At 40.5% G+C, this 18,019-nt stretch overlaps 1 protein-coding gene across 2 annotated transcripts; it reads left to right on the plus strand.

The window, feature by feature from the left end:
• The first annotated feature begins 1,736 nt into the window (after positions 1–1,736).
• LOC128933471 (OX-2 membrane glycoprotein-like) lies at positions 1,737–14,311 on the plus strand. Of its 2 annotated transcripts, none has more exons than XM_054270466.1 (6): positions 1,737–1,772; positions 2,904–2,985; positions 3,757–4,083; positions 4,738–5,004; positions 6,823–6,930; positions 13,867–14,311. In XM_054270466.1, the coding sequence occupies exons 2-5, from the start codon at positions 2,928–2,930 to the stop codon at positions 6,924–6,926; spliced, it is 756 nt and encodes a 251-aa protein (XP_054126441.1). In that variant the 5' UTR covers positions 1,737–1,772; positions 2,904–2,927; the 3' UTR covers positions 6,927–6,930; positions 13,867–14,311. The 2 variants fall into 2 exon arrangements, with proteins under 2 accessions (XP_054126441.1, XP_054126440.1); XM_054270465.1 differs by lacking the exon at positions 1,737–1,772 and adding an exon at positions 1,969–2,021.
• Positions 14,312–18,019: the final 3,708 nt, after the last annotated feature.

Consider the following 18,019-nt stretch of genomic DNA (forward strand, 5'->3'; position numbering starts at 1 on the left):
ACCTCAATAGATGTGAGTTACTATAATATATCATTCAAATTCCCCCAAAGTCCACTTTATTTTCATTAAATAAGAGCAGGAAGATATCACTGGGATTTCCCTCCTTTTGTTGCTTTGATGGAACAGGGCACTTCTGGACAAATTCATTTTAAGCTGTGCAATGTGCAGTTAACTGGACTTCCCTCTAAAATCCCCTCAGCTATAGTGAAGGCACGTGAGCACAGGAAACTTGCTAATGCATTTTTCTCATTAAAACAAAAAGAGTGTGAAGTGTGTAGATACATCAGTCTCAAACAACTGGTTTAGTTGCTGGCCTGTTTTAGAGGGACCAAAAAGGGCAAGGCTGGCGGAGTGAAATTTAAGTGATTTAAGACATAGTGATTTATCCTTGGAGGTAGAAAGAAAGGTAGAAATAAAGGTAGTGGTAAAGTTGAAATTTTGTTGAAAAGCCAAGGGGCTTTGGTCAGTTAGTTGGCAGAGGGAAAAGGCTGCACTAAATCCAGCACAGTTGTGGGGAAGGTGTCACCAAGTACAGCTCTACACATCTGGAAGAAACACTGCCCTGATCTCCAGACCCCAGCCAAAAGTTGGGCCAAATCTGTTGGGGACAGCAGAAGCTTTCTATTTCTACGGGTCAGAAGGCACTCCTTTGTGCACCAAGGTACTGAGAGCAGCAGGACAGGTGAGGTTAATACATGGTGAGCCCAGGGTGACCCAGGAAAGCTGCAAACATCACCTTCTTCCTTAAGACAGTTTAGTAGCATTGCTCGTAATATTCACACAGATCTCTGTCTTAAACAAGAATGAGTTTCTAGGTTTATGTAGGCATCTTTGTCCATTAACTTTGGTAAGAGGCTGAAATTGTGGTGTTTGATTTTTCCTGTGAGCAATGATGGCTTAAAATAGTCTGGCAAGATAAATTTTGCAAGTGGTGTGAACAGTGTATGAACGTGTGCATGTGTATGAAAGCATTTGAAGAAAGAGCAGGCACTGAATGTCCTGTATTGATCACTAAGAATGCTGTTTCTAATTTATCGGATTGAGAAATGCGTTGTTTCTGCCAAGCCTGCAACGAGGTCTGATAAGTTATCCCTGTTGTAGTTTTATCAGCAGAAGATCCTAATCTAACAACACAAAAATAGCACAGAGATTGTCCACTATCACTCCTGCTGCGCCTTTTCCTCCCCACCCAACAGGAAGGTAGCAGCGAAAGCAAAAGACCACTCCCAGTTATATATGCGATATAGCCTAAAATAATTTGTTACTGGGCTGTTATGAATACCCTTGAGGGAAAGGTTAGCGCTGGATGGGACACCAGCTCAGCTCTGGAACAAGGACCGCGATGCGGCCTGGGAGCTTCCGCCTCCACGGGATTTATGTTATCTTTCTCCGTGTTTCCACGTACTTGGCTGTGAGCAGCCATGCCTGTCGCTGCCATCCCCGGACGCATTCCTACGTCCGAGGAGGGTTTCGGGCGGAGATGAGCAGTGAGTGCCGGGTGCGCGTCAGCCTGACAGCGCCGGCGGGAGGGGGACCCCGCGTGGGGACGAAAGGCCGGAGGCACCGCCCGAGTGCCGCGTCTCCTTCCTCCGTCCTCCCTTCCTACCCGGGAGGGCCCTCCAGCTGCTGGGCTCAGTCGGCAGCTGCCTTCGAAAACCTCTGTGACGCTAACAGGGGGCAAGTTACTTTGAAGTTAAGGGAGACTCCCAGACAGTAGTGGAGGGCGGTTTGTCCAGGGAGCGGCACAGACCGTGGCTCAGGAGCCCTCCGAGGTGCGGTTTTGGAAGACGCAGTAAAGGATTTGCGCTTTACTTGCCCCAATCTTTAGCGCTTTTTTTTCTTCTTCTTTTTTTTTTTCTTTTCCCTTTTTCTTCTTTTTCCTTTCGTTTTGGTTTGTGTTTTCTCACTCTCTGCAGCACCCGTGACTGGAGTTGTGACCTAAAGGGACTTCTTTCTGTGCGTGGTATAGCTACACGGTATAGCCTCGTTCCTCACTGTGTGAATTCTTGTTGCTACCCCAGGTGTGTGCAGTGGTGCATTAAGGGCTTTAATGGGTACTAAAGCAGTGAAGCAAAGGATTGTTATTGAAAACTCTGCTTGCCTGCAGGCGTGGTACATCTTCCCGTACATCTTCTTTGTAAAGAAGCTCTGTGACTCGCTAGTTTCTGCTTGCTATGCTGGCCCTTGATTTCTGCATGCTTAGCGGAATATTTGAATTTCTTATAGCCGTGCTCAAATATCTGATTACACAAACTTTTTTCATTGGGCTCGTTGCTGATATGTTCTTGTTTCCTGATTCTACATGTAACATCTTGGTCTCTATTTGTTCTTGGTAACTGGAGAGTCATATCAGGAGTTGTTTTAGCATAGCGTGTTTAAAATTTAAATGCAGGCTACTGGTTGTGGGTGTACGCAGTATGTACACAAGTTCTTGGCAATTTGTTTTTAAATACTTTTTTCTTTGTCTTATTTATTGATTTATTTACCAGCCCTTCTTTTTTAACCTGTATAATATAGAAAATGCTTTTCAGCTGTCTCTTTTATTTTTTGAATGTTGTGAAAATCTTTAAGAGGTTGGGCTTTGCTTAAATTCTTGACAGAAGATGGTCCCAGGATGCTTCAGCTAGTTTTGCAGGCATTGACAAAAAAAAACTCAGGAGTGGGTAGAGTGTGTTACAGAAGTATTTTTTGCAAAATTGTGTTTCCTCTTGAATATAACACCAACTTCAGTTCCAGGCAGGTCTACAATTCAGTTGAAGGAAACAGGGCAATAAAACTTGTCAAGTCTTGCTGTCTGACCCTTGAACTATATTCTTTTTCACATGAAAAATCTACTGTTAATTATTGCACCCTGAATGTACAATATCACCAGAGGATGATCCGTCATCTCTGTTTTTCTTTAGGTGAAGCAGATTTTCTCTTCCAAAATGACTTTACAAGCTCTGGTTTTGTGTTTGGCATATTCTGGGCTTGGAAAGGCAAATGGTAAGTTGAATTTCCTGAAATCTGCTTGAAATTGTTTGGGGAACTGGTTTCAGGTTTCTGAGGCTTCAGCAGAGTAAGAGACAAAACTAGGTGAAATACAGATTGCTGGCACTGCTTGACTTACATTCTTACATAGATGAGACAGAGACATGGAGCTGGTAGTTGTGACACAAATCCTCCTGGAGCAGCATTTAGAGATGGGAAGGACAAGAAACATCCCATATCGACAGTGACACTGGACACCATCGTTAACCTGAGTTGACAGCTTCCAAGAGTGGGGCATCCGAAAAGGACTTCCTTCCCTCCATCTCAAATGCACTGTGAACTCTGAAACTACAGTTCAGAAAGCCTTTTAAAGGCATTATGCTGTTTACTTCTCTGATAATGGCTTGTTGCATACTTCTCTTATGCATTCAATCTTCCTCTAGCTCTTAGGAAACAAAAATTGAGTATTTGCTGAGAACAGGAAGTCATGAGCTGATTTAGTAAAACTTAAGAGGGAAGTCTGTAGATACGGGTACAGAAATAGGTACGTCTTTTTGTCTTTTAAGTAGCTTAGAAGAAAGCTAAAGTCTCAGCCAATGCAAATCAACATAACTTCATTGATTCCTAGGAGTATGCAGGAGATGGACTTTTTTGTAGGGGAAAGCCACAGAAACAATATGTAACTGAAGGAGTTGTGTCTGTGGGTAATCCAGGCCTTAGAATCAACATTAGGCTTCTGAATGTGTGATATCTGCCCGTTTCATTAACTGTTCACTGTCATTGCAGTGGTTCCGCAGGCTGGATACACAACAGTGAGGATGGGTGACAGTGTGACTCTGAGTTGTGCCCTGACAAAACCCATGGATGTTCTGCAAGTGACATGGCAAAAGGACTCAGAAGAATTACATGATAATATAGCTACATACAGTGAAACGAACGGATTAAGGATTCAGAAGCCCTATAAAGACAGGATGAATTTCACAAGTTTGGAACTCAACAAGACAAGCATAACTTTTTGGGACACTAGAATGGATGATTCAGGATGTTACAAGTGTCTCTTCAATGTTTTCCCTTCTGGTCCTCTCTCAGGAAATACCTGCCTGAGTGTTTTTGGTGAGGTTCTCTGCAGGGATATGTCTCTAGTGAAATAAGAGGTGTTTTCTCACCTACAGTATTTCCTTGAGCAGATTCATGAATTGCAGTGATGGGAGCATCCCCTGGTGGAACGTGATGTAGAAACAGAGCACTACTGCCGTGAGCAAAATTCTGTGGGTCATATTCAAGATTATTGTGGTCATTTTGGCTCTTGTTTGTTACTCCTTGAGTAGCAGCTGAAAAACAAGGAGTGGAATCTTTCCAAGTCCTTGATCAGTCCCATCTGCAACGTGGGCAAACCAACATTGCCCATTGGAGTTTCCTTTTGGTGCACAGTACAACTCCAGTGCTGTCAGCTGCTCTTCCAAACCCTACCATTGATAGGGAATTAGCAGATAGGACCCATAAATTATATTACTTAACAGATTATTTTAATACTTGGATTTCAGACTGAGTGAAATCTTTGGGGTATACTACTTCAATGTGGAGGAAGGAATATTGAGTCATGGAGGGGATCTTACCCGAGGAACTCTTCTCTTCTTGCATTCCTTGCCATTGGGCTCAGTATGAATCCAGTAAGCTTTGCTCTAATTTGTAATGGTTAGGCTGCTACTACTGCTTACGACCAGGTGCTCACTGTGGTGGTGACTTGTCTCATTTGTGTGTTGGAAGGTCTCAATGCATCTGTCCATCACAACATTTCTGAAGATCATCTGATAGTCATCTGCAATGCTAATGGCCTCCCAGAGCCCACCATCACCTGGAACAACCTGTTCAACTCTACTCCTACACAGAAGACAGTCAAGCACAAAAATGGGATTGTGTCCATCACCAGTACACTGGAAATCTACACTATTCAGAGCATCAGTGCACAGGATTTGATCTGCAAAGTAAGCAACACAAATGAAACATTTGAAATACCTGTGAAAATAAAAGGAGGTAGGTGAGAAGTACAGGCAACTTGTTAGCATTCTCTTGGCTTCCATGTTTTGCAGTAGCATATTTGGATAGGAATCTTCTGGGAAGTAGAGGGAATGAGATGTTTATATGTCAGGAAATCCTATTTGCATCCACTCTTGTCTTTGAGGTAGTAACATATTGGAGTCCTATCCAAGAAGGGAAAAAACCAGACTAATCAGCTGGGGAGATACAGGGTTTAGAGGCACCATGCATTGTACAGCAAGTTGAACTTAGATTTCCACATTGAACTTAGGTTTCCACGTAGGCCTTCATAATTTTTTAACAGCTTAAAAATAAATATAAATATATGTCAGCTGATATCCATGAGTAGAATGATGAGTAGAAACTCTATGGGTTGTTGATCAAGTCAGAAATTTTGAAATTCATAACAAACTGTCTCTGAATCAAATGTTCAGTTCAACTTACTGCATGTTTTGTTGTATATAATCTGTACATGATGTTTTGGTTTCTCTGATTTTTTGCCAAGGCGCATGTCCACTGCAGTAATGGTCAGAGAAGAACAGTACTTTCAGGCATACAGGGAGGGGGTCAGTTGAAGATACTTATGTTTGGTTTATACAGAAATCTTAGATATATTAATGTAACATCTGAATATCTTATAGTGTTAATTTATTTCTTTTTCCAACATTCTGTTCTGCTGGAAAGACTTTGACCCTGTTTCTGCAGATAAGAAATAGAAACATTAAAAGCTGAAGAAACATTTTTACTTAATACAGGAGCATTGACTTGAGTGATTTAAAATTCACGTCTCTGTATATAGAGCCTTAAATTGAAGGCCACTTGTAGATTAGCAAGACAGGAAAAGCAGCTTGTAGCTGTGGGTTGATTCTGAAATTACACGCTCAAGAAGTGATTGTTACAGGAATAGTAGTAAAGAGCAGGATCTGATTTTTAATATCTGCTCTCTAAACATTCAAAAGCAATTTCGTTCTTAATTCTGAATTACATTACAATTCTGAAAAAAACATACTAATCTTTTTGTCCTGTCCCCAGTATTCTTTTGTTTTGGTCTTCTAAAAAGCAAATGCATATCTCAGAAAGCAGAAAACTAAGACTGATGTCTTATTTCTTGTTAAGTGGATAAAAAATCAGCTAAGAGCTTTTTGTTTTAACAATCTTATATTTTAGAGGACAAGAAGTTCAAAGGAATAGTTCAACATAAATTTGTTAAAATACATAATCGTTTTGGCTCAAGTCAAATAAATTTCAAGTCATACCATTTTCCAGCCAATGTCAGTGAACGTTGAGATGAGCCTTTTGATTAATAGCAGTCAAATGAAGTGGTAATGTCTAACCAGGGAGGAACATTTACATTCAGCTGTTGGGTAGAGCTATTTGCAGGCAGCAAAACATAGCCGGTCTTATTTTCTTAAAATTATTGTTGCCTTTTCATCAGTGTTTAAAAGTAAAAAGTGTTTTAAAGTAAAAATAATAAAATTCTGGGTGAAACAAAAAAAAAACTCTTCTGAAAGAGTTAAGACTTGTATGAAGTTCTACTTGTGTGTGTATGCCAACCACTGTATCAGGTATAGGAATGGCAGTATTCTTTGCCATGAGCACATCTTTTCTTCAGATTTTCTGTGGAAAAGTAGCTTTGTTTTTGAAGACACATGGGTTTTTCTCTTTTGAGCAATTGCTGCTTTCATTTATCCTAGCAGTACCTTTAACAATATCAGAGGAAGCACTGTCATTAATCAGACATCCTCGTGGCTTGTTTTGCTTTTTTTCACAATGAGATTAATTTGCTGTGGATGTTTTGTTGTTTTGTTTTCACAGAAGAGGGATCATCATTGCTTTGGCTGGTGATTATTGTGGTGCTTTTAGTAGTCATGATAGTTCTGATTCTGTTCTGGAGGAAGATCCTATGCAGGAGGAGTTGAAGTGGTGAGTCACCAATGTGTGGAAACTTGTGGTTTTCCTAGAGCCCATAATAAGGTCTGATCATCTGCAGAGAAGAACAAGACTTTGTTGGGATACCATTTGGGGGTTTGAGAGTGTCACACTGGACAACTTAGTAATAATAAATAATAATAGTAAACTTATTAATAATAAATAATAATAGTAATATGTTTACAGTTTTCAAGGTTGCCTCAGTTGCATGTAAATTTAACAGCTGTTTTCCCACTGCCAAGGGACAATCCAAGACTGAGAATTGTGAGGGAAGGATCTAAGCAGAGCATGCTGCACTTTCTTTGGAAGTAGCAGTCGCAGCAGAAATAATTCGCTCATTTCAAATTTTCCTGGAAGCTTACAAAGTGTAGTATGCTCAGATAATTTTTGGCAGATGAAGTAAACATTGATGAGGAACCCACTCATGCAGAGTGATATCCCTTCAGGGGAATAATTTTCTACTGGTCATGGCACCATCTTTTTATTTTTTAAGATAAACGGTAATATGATTAAGAAGCGTGCTCAAATTTGGCTTGAGTGTGCTTTCTAATGATGAGTCAAGGAGAAGTTGCAGTGTAAAGTCAGTGTAATGTCTCTGAGTGTGTAATAACCTGGTCATGGATAAATTCAATTCTCTAGTTTTAATTAGTAGTAACATAATGAACAGAAAAAGACTGGAGGGCAGGGGGTGATGAGGGGGACACCATAAGCTTCAGAAATCACAGAAATTTGATGGTCATTGGTGGCTTCACTGTTGTTTAACTAAATCCACATTCCATGTCTGGCTTTAAATTCCACTAATATATTGAGAAACACTAGCACATATTTACTCAGTTCCTGGCTAAATACCTGCTTCAGGGCAATAGTACAATATAAAGAAATGCTTCAAGGAGTATCACACCTATCTATTGTGAATTTGGACCTACAACATCTACTATTTAAGAGGTTTTGACCTAATGAATCTGCTGTTACCAGAGATGCAAAAGTCTCCACTGAGAAGAAAGAGAAATGAACACTTACTGCATCCCAGATAGAATGTCATAATTGTAAAATGTATATGAGGCTTTCATTGATCCGATAAACAACTCAGAAGGTAAAATTTCTGGCTGAATTTTCAGACCAACCTGGAATTTAAAGTGCAAGGAGTTTGTTCCTAAACCCTGCTTTTTAAAGGATCAGAAGAAACATGTGAAATGCTTACAATAAAAACGTATCTTTACTCTAGAACAACCATTCCAAATACAAATAAGCTTGTACGAAGAATACTGTGAAGGAGAGACCTTGAGAGGGAGGTGATCTGGTAGAACTTTGGGATCACTCCCTGGAGCAGATCTGAGACTGACCAGGAAAAGAGGTGCTGCTTTGCAGTGTTTTGAAGCCGCTTGGCTTCTTGCATGGCAGATGAGAAACACACTGGCATGCTGCATCTGGGCTGGGGCCTGAAGCTGGACCAGTGCCACTCAGTGAAGTGCTGCTTGATAGGACCAGGTTGTTCATGTTTGGAGTAGGCTGAGGATCTTAACATGTCCTAGCATGATTCTGGCCCATGGGTATTAGTAGTTCCCTGGGCAATGCCATCAAGTGGGTTCAGCAATAATTTGTAACAGGGTCATCCCCAGCAGGCAGCAGGTTTCTTACATCTTACACCACCCTAGGTATTGGGCTTGGAGCCCAAGCCATTTTGTGCATCCTTCTTCCCTGACATGGCTCATGTAATACATTATTTACTGCTGCGGAGACGCCACTGTGATGCACAGCAGCAGAGCCTACAGTATCTCTTATTTGGGAAACTGAATAGATCCCCCTCCCCTGCCTTGTAAGGAAAGCATAAGACACAGAAAAGCATTAGTTTCAACTGAAAGCATTGTGCCTCTTTTTCCTTAGCTAAGGGCTCAAAGCTTTAAGACCCTCTGTGTCTCCAAAGAAATGGCATCTCATGCCCTGCTGCCTGGGAAGACATCAAGATTCCTGGCGCCACATGCATGCCAACTGTCACAAGGTCAAGACTTAATGTAAATACCTGTTCACTGGAGCAGGGAACATAAATTAGATGAGCACTGTTTAGTAGTGGGTGTTTGTTGGATTAAAGTTTATCAAGAAAAGCAGGATTTGAATGACATCAGTTATTTGTATTCCTTCCCATTTTTCATGGGTTTTGTTTAACTGTGATGAGAGGATGTGATTTCTGCAGTGAGGTTGTAAGTCAGTAATGTTCTTTTAATGTAGTCCAGTTTTTATTAGCCATAGTCTATATCTTTTCAGTTGCTCTTTGGCCTTTAGTTTCAAAAATGTATTGCATTGACCCGGATCAGTTTTGAATAAAGGCAATGTTACTTTATCCAGAGTAATTTTTACCAACTGAACATATTCCTTCCTATGTGACCATCTAAGTGAAATGTGTAGAAGGTCTTCTTAATTTACACCTGTTTCCTTGAAGGCATTATTAATTAGTTTGCTGTAAAACTTCAGTGGCAGTGCAGTTTGATCACTCTGTCACCATCTGATTTTTTTTTTTCCCCTCTCCCAGGAGGCTCTTTTCTGCTGGTGGCTAAGGGCTGCTAACAGTACAGGATTCCACTTTGACTTTCCTGGACATCCTTAGAATACTAAGAATATCTGTGGAGTTACAGTAATTTTTAACACTGTATTTACAGTGTGTTACCACTCCACAAGTACTATGATGAGGAAATCCCCTAAACTTCTTATCTTTAGATCCTAGTCTGGTTTTGTGGTGACTTGTTTTTTCCTTGATCATTGGTAAAATATGTTTATGCTTTTTTAAGCATTGGTTGTAGTTAGTTCACCTAAATAATAACTTGCAGAAACCCCTTTTCTGGTTTTACCCTCTGTTGTCCTCAGACTGGGTGGAATGAGGAGCAGCACCTACACGTGTACTTTTGGAAGTGCTGTTTGTAACACCACAAGAGAGAGCTAACAATAGAGAGCTAATAGCACTGGCTCAGGAATACCAGGGTCTGTCTGGGGCTTCAGTACTTCTTTTCATTCTGCAGTAGATAACAAGCACAGCCTTTCCAGGCTTGTCAAGATACTAATCTTTTAAAGTAAAACAGTAGCTTTTTATCTGGGTGGCTGGGGAGCCTTCTCTGACAAAGTTTCTTCAAAGTACTTTTGCATCTGGGAATATGGTTAGGTTTTGCTTTGCTTTTGTTTTTGTTGTTCCCTTCCTCTTCATGGTAGATACTTGGGAACCAGGTATCTGGGGCTGAAAGTCAATGTCCCATCCCTCAGGCATTTGCCTTGTGTATCTGTTACAGAGCATGCATACATTTTGGTTCACCCTGAAAATGTCCCCAGTGAAGTGTCTTCACAACATTTGTGGATAAGTGACTTATCTGGAATCAAACTGAGCGGTCTTTGTAGCAAGTGCTGACATAGAAGCTTTGGAAAACTTGTATCGCATCCTCTACCAAGTAGGCAGGCAAACCCAGCTGTGCCCATCGTTTGATGTAAGTGCAATGAGCAGGCTGCAGAAAAATCACCAGGCATAAATTCTCCCATGCCTGAAGTCTCTTGATACTGCTCATCTGATAAAAAGTTAAATCCTTTCATTCCTTACTCAGCTAATAGAGCTTAACACTGAGATAAAACAATCCAGTTAAGAAGCTACATGCCTGGGTAGAAGCAAAATAAAGGCTATTCGCCTGAATAAATTCCTGTGACTTACCTGTCATGTGTCTTCACTTGAATGCTTTCCATAGCATCACTTGCTTATTTCATGGCTTGCAGGATACTCATATTTCAGCCTGGACAATTAAAAAGCTTTATAGTTAATTCTCAGGATGTATCAGTCTGCAAGGGCATAAAATTCCACACATACGTTTTTTCTGGAGGCTTGTGGTAGCCTGTGAGGAAGGACTACGTCACCAATGCATTTCAAGGCCAGAATGTTGTTTTTGTTGGTTTTTTTTTAAATTTGGTTTGGGTTTTAGGAATTGGTATGTTGATCTCTCTTGGGTAGCTTATGCAGATTTTGCCATGTGGAAAGCTTCAGAAATATTCAAATAATATACTTGTGTTTAAAAAAACTATAACAAGGGGGGAAAAAAATTGGGACTTGAAATTTAGTAGATACGATACTGAATAGGTAAGAAAGCTGAACAGAATAGGTTAACCTGGAAGAAGAAAACTTGAGGAGTCATAGAAGAAAACTTGAAGAGTCATAGAAGAGAGTATGCCAGATTAAAATTCCATTCTGCAGAAAGCAGCAGCATAGAAATGTGGTTTTCGTGTTTGGAAATCAAAATATTCAGGCTCTCCTTCAAGTGGAGATTTTTTGGAACTCAGATGTAAGCAGCATTGCCTTTACCTCTTGGTGCCATGGTTTACTTGACAAGGTGGTGTTTGGTCAAAGGTTGGACTTGATGATCTTGGAGGTCTTTTCCAACCTTAGTGATTCTACGATTCTGTTTGTGTCTGAACAAACCAGTTATCTGTTATCTATATTCCAAAGAAATGCTAAATCTCCATGTGCTTAATATGTTAGACGAGTACTCCAAAACAGGTTCAAAATACCTCTTTGTTACAAGCTGGAGATCACTCAATACCCTGAATAGGAATTTAAGATTCCCTGATTGAATTCTATAAGATTCAAGATTCCCTTTTGAATTTGACAGTTGCTACAAATACCAGATAATCAGGTCTGGTAAGTGTAAAATTGTAGCTTGGCTGATCAGCTATAATATGTGGATATGAGAAACCCAAATATTGGTGGTCAAATATGTCCTGGAAGGCTGGGAAATACATACTATGCAGGAATTCCCAGTTTTTGAGAAAATTTATAAGAACAAGTACTTGGTTATGTTTTTCATTTCTTTGTTTATAGTAAACATATTAATTCTGGAAGAGTCATTATAGCAGTATTCTCTAGTCTGTATTCAGTTTGGGGAAGGCTGTTTGAAGCTCTAGCTTAAAAATTACAATAATTCTTATTTTATCTTACAACTTCAGAGGTTTCTCCTGTGTTTGCTTTGACATCTGGTTTTCTTATTAGTGAGAGATTCAGTAGTTGAGAACAATATAGTAGCAGCTTGGTTTTAGAAGAATTTTCAGAATAGTAATTCCAGAGAAGCCCACTAAATACCAGATTTTCAGATGATAAACTTGAGTTATAACTCCCTCTTTCCTGAGGCAGATGGATATAACATACTTCCTCTGCTCACACAGGAATGGGTTTCTGGCAGGCTCATTTTAAAGTAGCCTTGGTTTCCTCTTAAGTGTGGCTGTTATGGAAGTAGGAGATTATATTTGTCCTATTTTGAATTCCTGAAAAATAGCAAAAACTATGCTATGAATATACAACAGCTGCATTCCTTTACCCTTCTTAATGCTAAACCAAAAAAAAAAAACCAAACCAAACCCAAGCCAACCAACCAACCAAAAATCCCAAAACCCAAAAATGCCACAGAGTAAAAACAGTATAGATAAGCAGACCTAAACAGAGCTACTGAGCGGAGGAATTAAAAAACCAAACAACCCTCATGACAAAAATGTCAGTGAAAGGGTAATTCTGCTGTCAGGCTGCCCATCAGGTTTCCTTCAGACATAAATATTTTGCAACTCAAGTAAAGTTGTTTTCTGGGCTAAATCACACACTGTTTTAAGACAACTCTTGCTACCTAGTGATTCCACCTAATTTTCTGTTCACAGAAATGTGCCTGGCAGTACCCTCTGGTCTGTATCATATATAGAGGGAGGATGGGCACACTTTGCAAGCTTTCCATGCTTTACTGCTATCTGTTTTCTTTGTGAAGGACAGGGATGGCAGGTGTTTTTTTGTTTTCCCTGTCACATTTTGCTGGAAAAAGCATGCTCCTTATCCTGCTTTCGTTTTAGAAGAGCCAGGAAGCGGGGGTGGCAGGAGGAGGAAGGGAGGTGAGGTCACATGGGTGAGTTCTGCTCTCCTGGTTCATGGCTGGGGTTTTTGTCTGGAAGGATTAAATAAATCCTGTTTTGCTACCAACAGGATGAAGGTAGTGGTGTAAGAAACATCTTGGTGTTTGTCCTGTGCATGTAAAGGAGGGCATGCCACTAGAACACAAAGCCCTTTCATTGCAAACAGGAAGGCTCTTATGTGACTAGTACAATTGCTATCCTGTGCATCATATTTGTGCTCATATTGCATTATGAAGTAATTTTCTGGTCCTTCCTTCTACTTTTCATTCCAACAATAGGGCTTTGTATATAACAAGAAAATAAAATGGCTGGCAACTGAAAGGGAGAACAAACGGCATTCCTGTAATATGTGAATAGTTGCCTCACTGTTTCAATTTTTCATTCACTTCCTTGGTAAGAATTATTTATAAACTCAATTCCAAAGTCCTTTACAAAATTCTTTGTCTGAATGCAGAGTTATTAGATATGGAACGTCTTTCATACTCTTCTACATGAAAAGTAAAGATACCATATATTTTATTACTGTCTTCAAAGCCATGTAAAGATAGTGTTGTAGACTAAATCTCAAACATATAAAAGATATTCTGAAATATCAAACTATTTATATATAAATATATAAAGTTATTTATAACTTTATATATTGAGTATATAAATAGTTTGATATTTCAGAATATCTTTTATATGTTTGAAAATTAAATTAAACCAGTTAATTAATAACTGGTGTATTATTACTAGTGAGGAAAGTTGGTTTACTTTTCACAGTTTACAAATCCTTTCAGGGTTTTGTATATTTGTTGTGTCACATTCTGAATTCTGCACAGTGTGTGATTTCCAGAATTAAAAAAGCAGGGAAGTTGTTCACCAAATGGTGGGTTTGTAACTGTTGCTCCCCACTTTCCCCACTGTGCATTTCTCCTCCTCCTGTCCCAACAGCAACCACACTGCCAAGCAAAACCTGAGACAGCAACACAATGGCCACAACTCATCCTTTCCTGGGGCTGTTTTTGTGTTTCCTAGGATCTTTGAGGATTTCCATCCATCTACTGGATCATTAGAAGCTAGCAGCCTGAAGTCAACATTACACATAGTGACTTGACTGGCTGGAAAAAGCAACAAAAAAAGAAGACATCATATATACTGCCCTATCTGGAAGCTGAGTTGATCACTGAAACAACTAACACAGCGTTTGCTATTTGGTCTAGGCCCTTAATCTTAATATGTAGGACTGGAGGGACTACTTGGTTAACTACTCTGCAGAGGAGGAGATTTTGTCAGGCAAAACCTTCTTTGCCCATGCCACTCTTGATACTGCTGCTGGGCAAAATGTATTTGTCTTCTTCCAGCTGAGTTCTGAAAATGTTCGGGGATAGAAGCTCTGCAGACTGTCTAGGGATTCTCTTCCAGTGCCCAATTGCTCTTGCATTAGAGAGTAGAGAGGATTTAATTTTTGCCAACATGTGTCTGCAATTTCACTTTCAGCAACTCTTGAGTTCATCACCCTCTTCCTGTCATATGGTTTTTCTTCTCTTATCCAGTTATTCCAGCTCCTTTTTCTCTGTTTGGAAAGATCTGCTGGACTCAAAATCACAGGACTCAAACTACGCAGCATTTGGCAAAATTATAGGGGAAGAACAATAGGTTTCCAAGCAGGTGACTAAATAAAGGCAGTAGCAGCCACAATTTGGAAAGAAGAATTGTAAATAATTTGTACAATATATAAGTAATTTATTTTACTTTTTTTCCTAATCCTAGAGTGTTTTCTTCTGTGTTTTATGAGTTTTTTGGAGATGTGTGTGGTGGGGTTAAATATGTAAGTGAGGAGAGGATGGTTACAAAGCCCAGTAGTGGAAACATTGTCCCTATTGTACTCCTTGCTGCGCTGTCAAAAGGCATGGATTTTGTCAATAGTTTTTGTGCTCATCTTATGCACTGTTCAGAGTAGTCTTCCCTGTCTTCATCCATTTTTATTGTGTCTTTTTAAACACAGATAAATTGCTTAGCTGGCTAAAAGCCATTATTCCATGGCTGGACCTCATTGAGTGGGATGTCACACGCTGAGTAGTGTCATGCTGTCCTGTGTCACCACTGTGGCTGCAATATCAGCTGGTAGTCTTACAGAGACAGAGATTACTGATTTGTCAGGCTTTTGGGAGCAGACAAAGACACTGCACTATTCTTAGGAGCTGGGACCTAATTCTGCTCCTGTCCCAGGCTGGATTGCAGCTTCTCTCCCGCTGTTCCAAGTTGCTTATCACTGCCAGCCCAAGCCTGCTGGTCCGGCCATTTCCATGCTTAAAGTTCCAGGTGCTTGACCCCCTCTGAGCAGGCTGCTCAGGAGTGCCGTGCACTCCTGGGCATTGCCCTGCAGCTCCTCATCTTTGTGAGGGGTTGAAGGCTCCAGGTGTCCTCTACCTCTGTGCTTGTTTTGGTTGGGACAGAGTTAATTTTCTTGATAGACGTTAGTATGAGGCTGTTGTGGTTCAAATTTATTTTATTGATTCCTTGTTAAGTGGTTTGTTCTGTTGTACCCCCACGTTCTCTCCAAGCTGGTTTACCCCTGGGTTTTACCCTCCCTCAAAGCTGTCCCTCATGCCATTCCCTGCCCCTTGTTCCAGCTCTTTCCCTGTCTGTCAAGGCAACCCAACCCTTGATTCCCAAACGTTCTCTGCCACTTAAACCTCGGGCCAATTCCCTATCTGCAGCATCCCTTTGGAGTTCCCCTACTCCTGGATGCCCTGTTGGCCCATATGACCCACCCTCACCCTCCTACCCCTATTGGACCCAGGCACTTGATGTAATCCCCTCCCTCCTCCCCATGGGGTTCCCTATTGGTTAGCTGTTTGTACCCTGACTTGTATCTGGCCCAAACTGCTTGTACAATGGAGCCTGAGGCTTTCTGTCCTGCTCCCTTCACCTGGAATAAACCATTCCTTGTGGAACCTCAAGACAGAGAGCCTCCTCCTTTCTCCTCTGCCTAGTCCCTGTCGTGGCTTGTGTCTGGCACCTTAGAGCAAGTGACTCTAAAGGTTCTGCCTCTGGTAAATTCCCATACCGAGGCAGGTCCCCACTCCTGGCGTGGCACCAGAGCTCTAAGAGCTAGCCCAGGTTCCGGCAGCCACTTCATGAGGCTACCTTTCTGACTGTCCCCTTCCTTCCTGGGGGACTGTGCAAGCAGCTGAGTGGTGCTCAGTTGCTGCTGGGGTTAAACCATGACAGCATCTGAGCACCTTTGCAGGGCTCTGTACCTTCTCCACAGGGCAAAGATTGCTAAATGCAAGCCTACCTCTGGATGTACCTTCTTAGTGGCCCATTTTTACTGACAGGACAGACAGATGAGAGGACTGCAGAGGATCCTCTGGTGATTTTTTGTTCAGCTGATGAGTGCTAGAGTTTAAGGTGTTTCTCGTTCTGTTCTTCCTTTTGTCTGAATGTTTATCATTGTATCAAGATCACTGACAGTATTCTCTTTTTCTTTTGGCTTTGATGAGCATTTGTTTGTGCATCTGAAATACTCCTTCATACCAGAGTGCGTAGCATTTTGGATTGTGCCTTTTTATCTCATATGTTTACTAAGGGTACCAACTGTCAAGCTGAAAAATCAGCAATAGAGATTTAAAACTTAGTGTTCAGAACAAATATTTTGCTGGTTCTAAAGCTGTCACCTGTGCAGAGTCTGCAAAAAAATTTAGTGTGTCTGTCTGCTTGTGTTACTGAGGATGTGAGGGGTGATCTTTGCTCTACTGTTGTCTGTGCAATATGAATTATTTATTTGTACCTTTCACTTTTTCTAATTAAAATAAAAAAAAAAAATCTGATCCAACCAAAACACCAACTGGTCCTTTTTTTTTTCCTACTTTTTTAGGATACTAAAAATGCATCCTTGCAAACCAGGCTTTTTAGTAGTTTTGATTTATACTTTGCTTCCTTTCTGAACAGAAAATGGGAGTTAATGGGGGTTTTAGGGTGTTTTGGGGCAATCTTTCTTTCTAAAAGAATGTTTTGAACAAAACTTTTGAGATAAATTTGCAGAAGTATTTTTGACCACAGCAGCTGCAGTTTAGTTCAGATTTGAAAATAACTTCAGTCAATTAAAACAGTGTATTCTATATTTTTACAATTATTGTCTGTGTCATGTGTGTTCCTTAATTATTTTTTATCTAAAGTTACATGCTGTACTGATATATTGTCTGTCTTGTTTTCTGTATTTCCTTGGATGAAAAGAAGCCAAATAAAGCAAATTGAGCATAAGGCCACATAATTTCTTTCATTTGTAGCACAGTGTTTGTGAGATTTTATAAATCAATGAGAGAAGTATTATTCATGAGTTCTAAGTGTATGACTAATTAATTTGGGAAAAGCAGTAGTGATCCAGTGTATTCTTTAATACGTGTGGCCTTTAAAGATCAATTGTGAAGCCACAATAATTTTTGTTTGCCGTGACATCAACTTGTACTTTTCTTCTTAAAAGATGTGGTAATGAGAAACTTGAATATAGTTAGAAGGATGTGTCAATGGTACTGTATCCCTAGAGGTGCTGAATGTCATGGGATTGTATCCCAGATGTGCTTGTTGGAGCTATGTTTGTTGGTAAAATACAATAGACAGTGATTTCCAGAGGTTTTCCAGAGATTGCAACATAAAATTTTTATTTTCTCAAGGATACAAATGGTTGCTAGCGATGGCTCCTAAAGAACTTCCTCCTGGGTGCTGGCCAAAGGTGCTAATCTTATGGCTGCAATACCTCACTCACCCTGAGCAATGGGATTTTGTAGTTCCTTCTCCTGGGAATTTGTTGGTATAGAAAAAGGCATTACAATTTTAAACTAAAAGAGAGTCAATTTAGATTATGTATAAGGAAGAAGTATTTTACAATGAGAATGGTAAAACAGCGGAGCAGGTTGCCAAGAGAGATGGTGGATGCCTTATCCCTGGAAATATTCAAGGTGAGGCTGGATGGGGTCTGAGCAACTCGGTCTAGAGGAAGATGTTCCTGCTCATTGCAGGGGGAGGTTGGACTGGATGGCCTTCAAAGCTCCCTTCCAATCCAAACTCTTCTATAATTCTAAGAATCTGACACACTCAGATCAGAAGGCAGCGAGCCAGCAGTGCTGCTGCCCTGAGCACAGTGCAGGGCAAGCTGTGGTTTCCCCAGGAAGAAGAGCAACGTTTG

The sequence above is a fragment of the Melozone crissalis genome, unplaced genomic scaffold, assembly GCF_028551555.1.
Source record: "Melozone crissalis strain CALT ecotype California unplaced genomic scaffold, PUWL_Pcris_2 ptg000009l_1, whole genome shotgun sequence".
NCBI classification, from domain to species: Eukaryota; Metazoa; Chordata; class Aves; order Passeriformes; family Passerellidae; genus Melozone; species Melozone crissalis.

Coding starts and splice junctions, on each gene's coding strand:
- LOC128933471 (XM_054270466.1), top strand. CDS start 2,928: ATGACTTTACAAGCTCTGGTTTTGTGTTTGGCATATTCTGGGCTTGGA. Junction 4,084..4,737: donor TACCTGCCTGAGTGTTTTTG/GTGAGGTTCTCT, acceptor GTGTGTTGGAAG/GTCTCAATGCATCTGTCCAT. Junction 5,005..6,822: donor ACCTGTGAAAATAAAAGGAG/GTAGGTGAGAAG, acceptor TTGTTTTCACAG/AAGAGGGATCATCATTGCTT.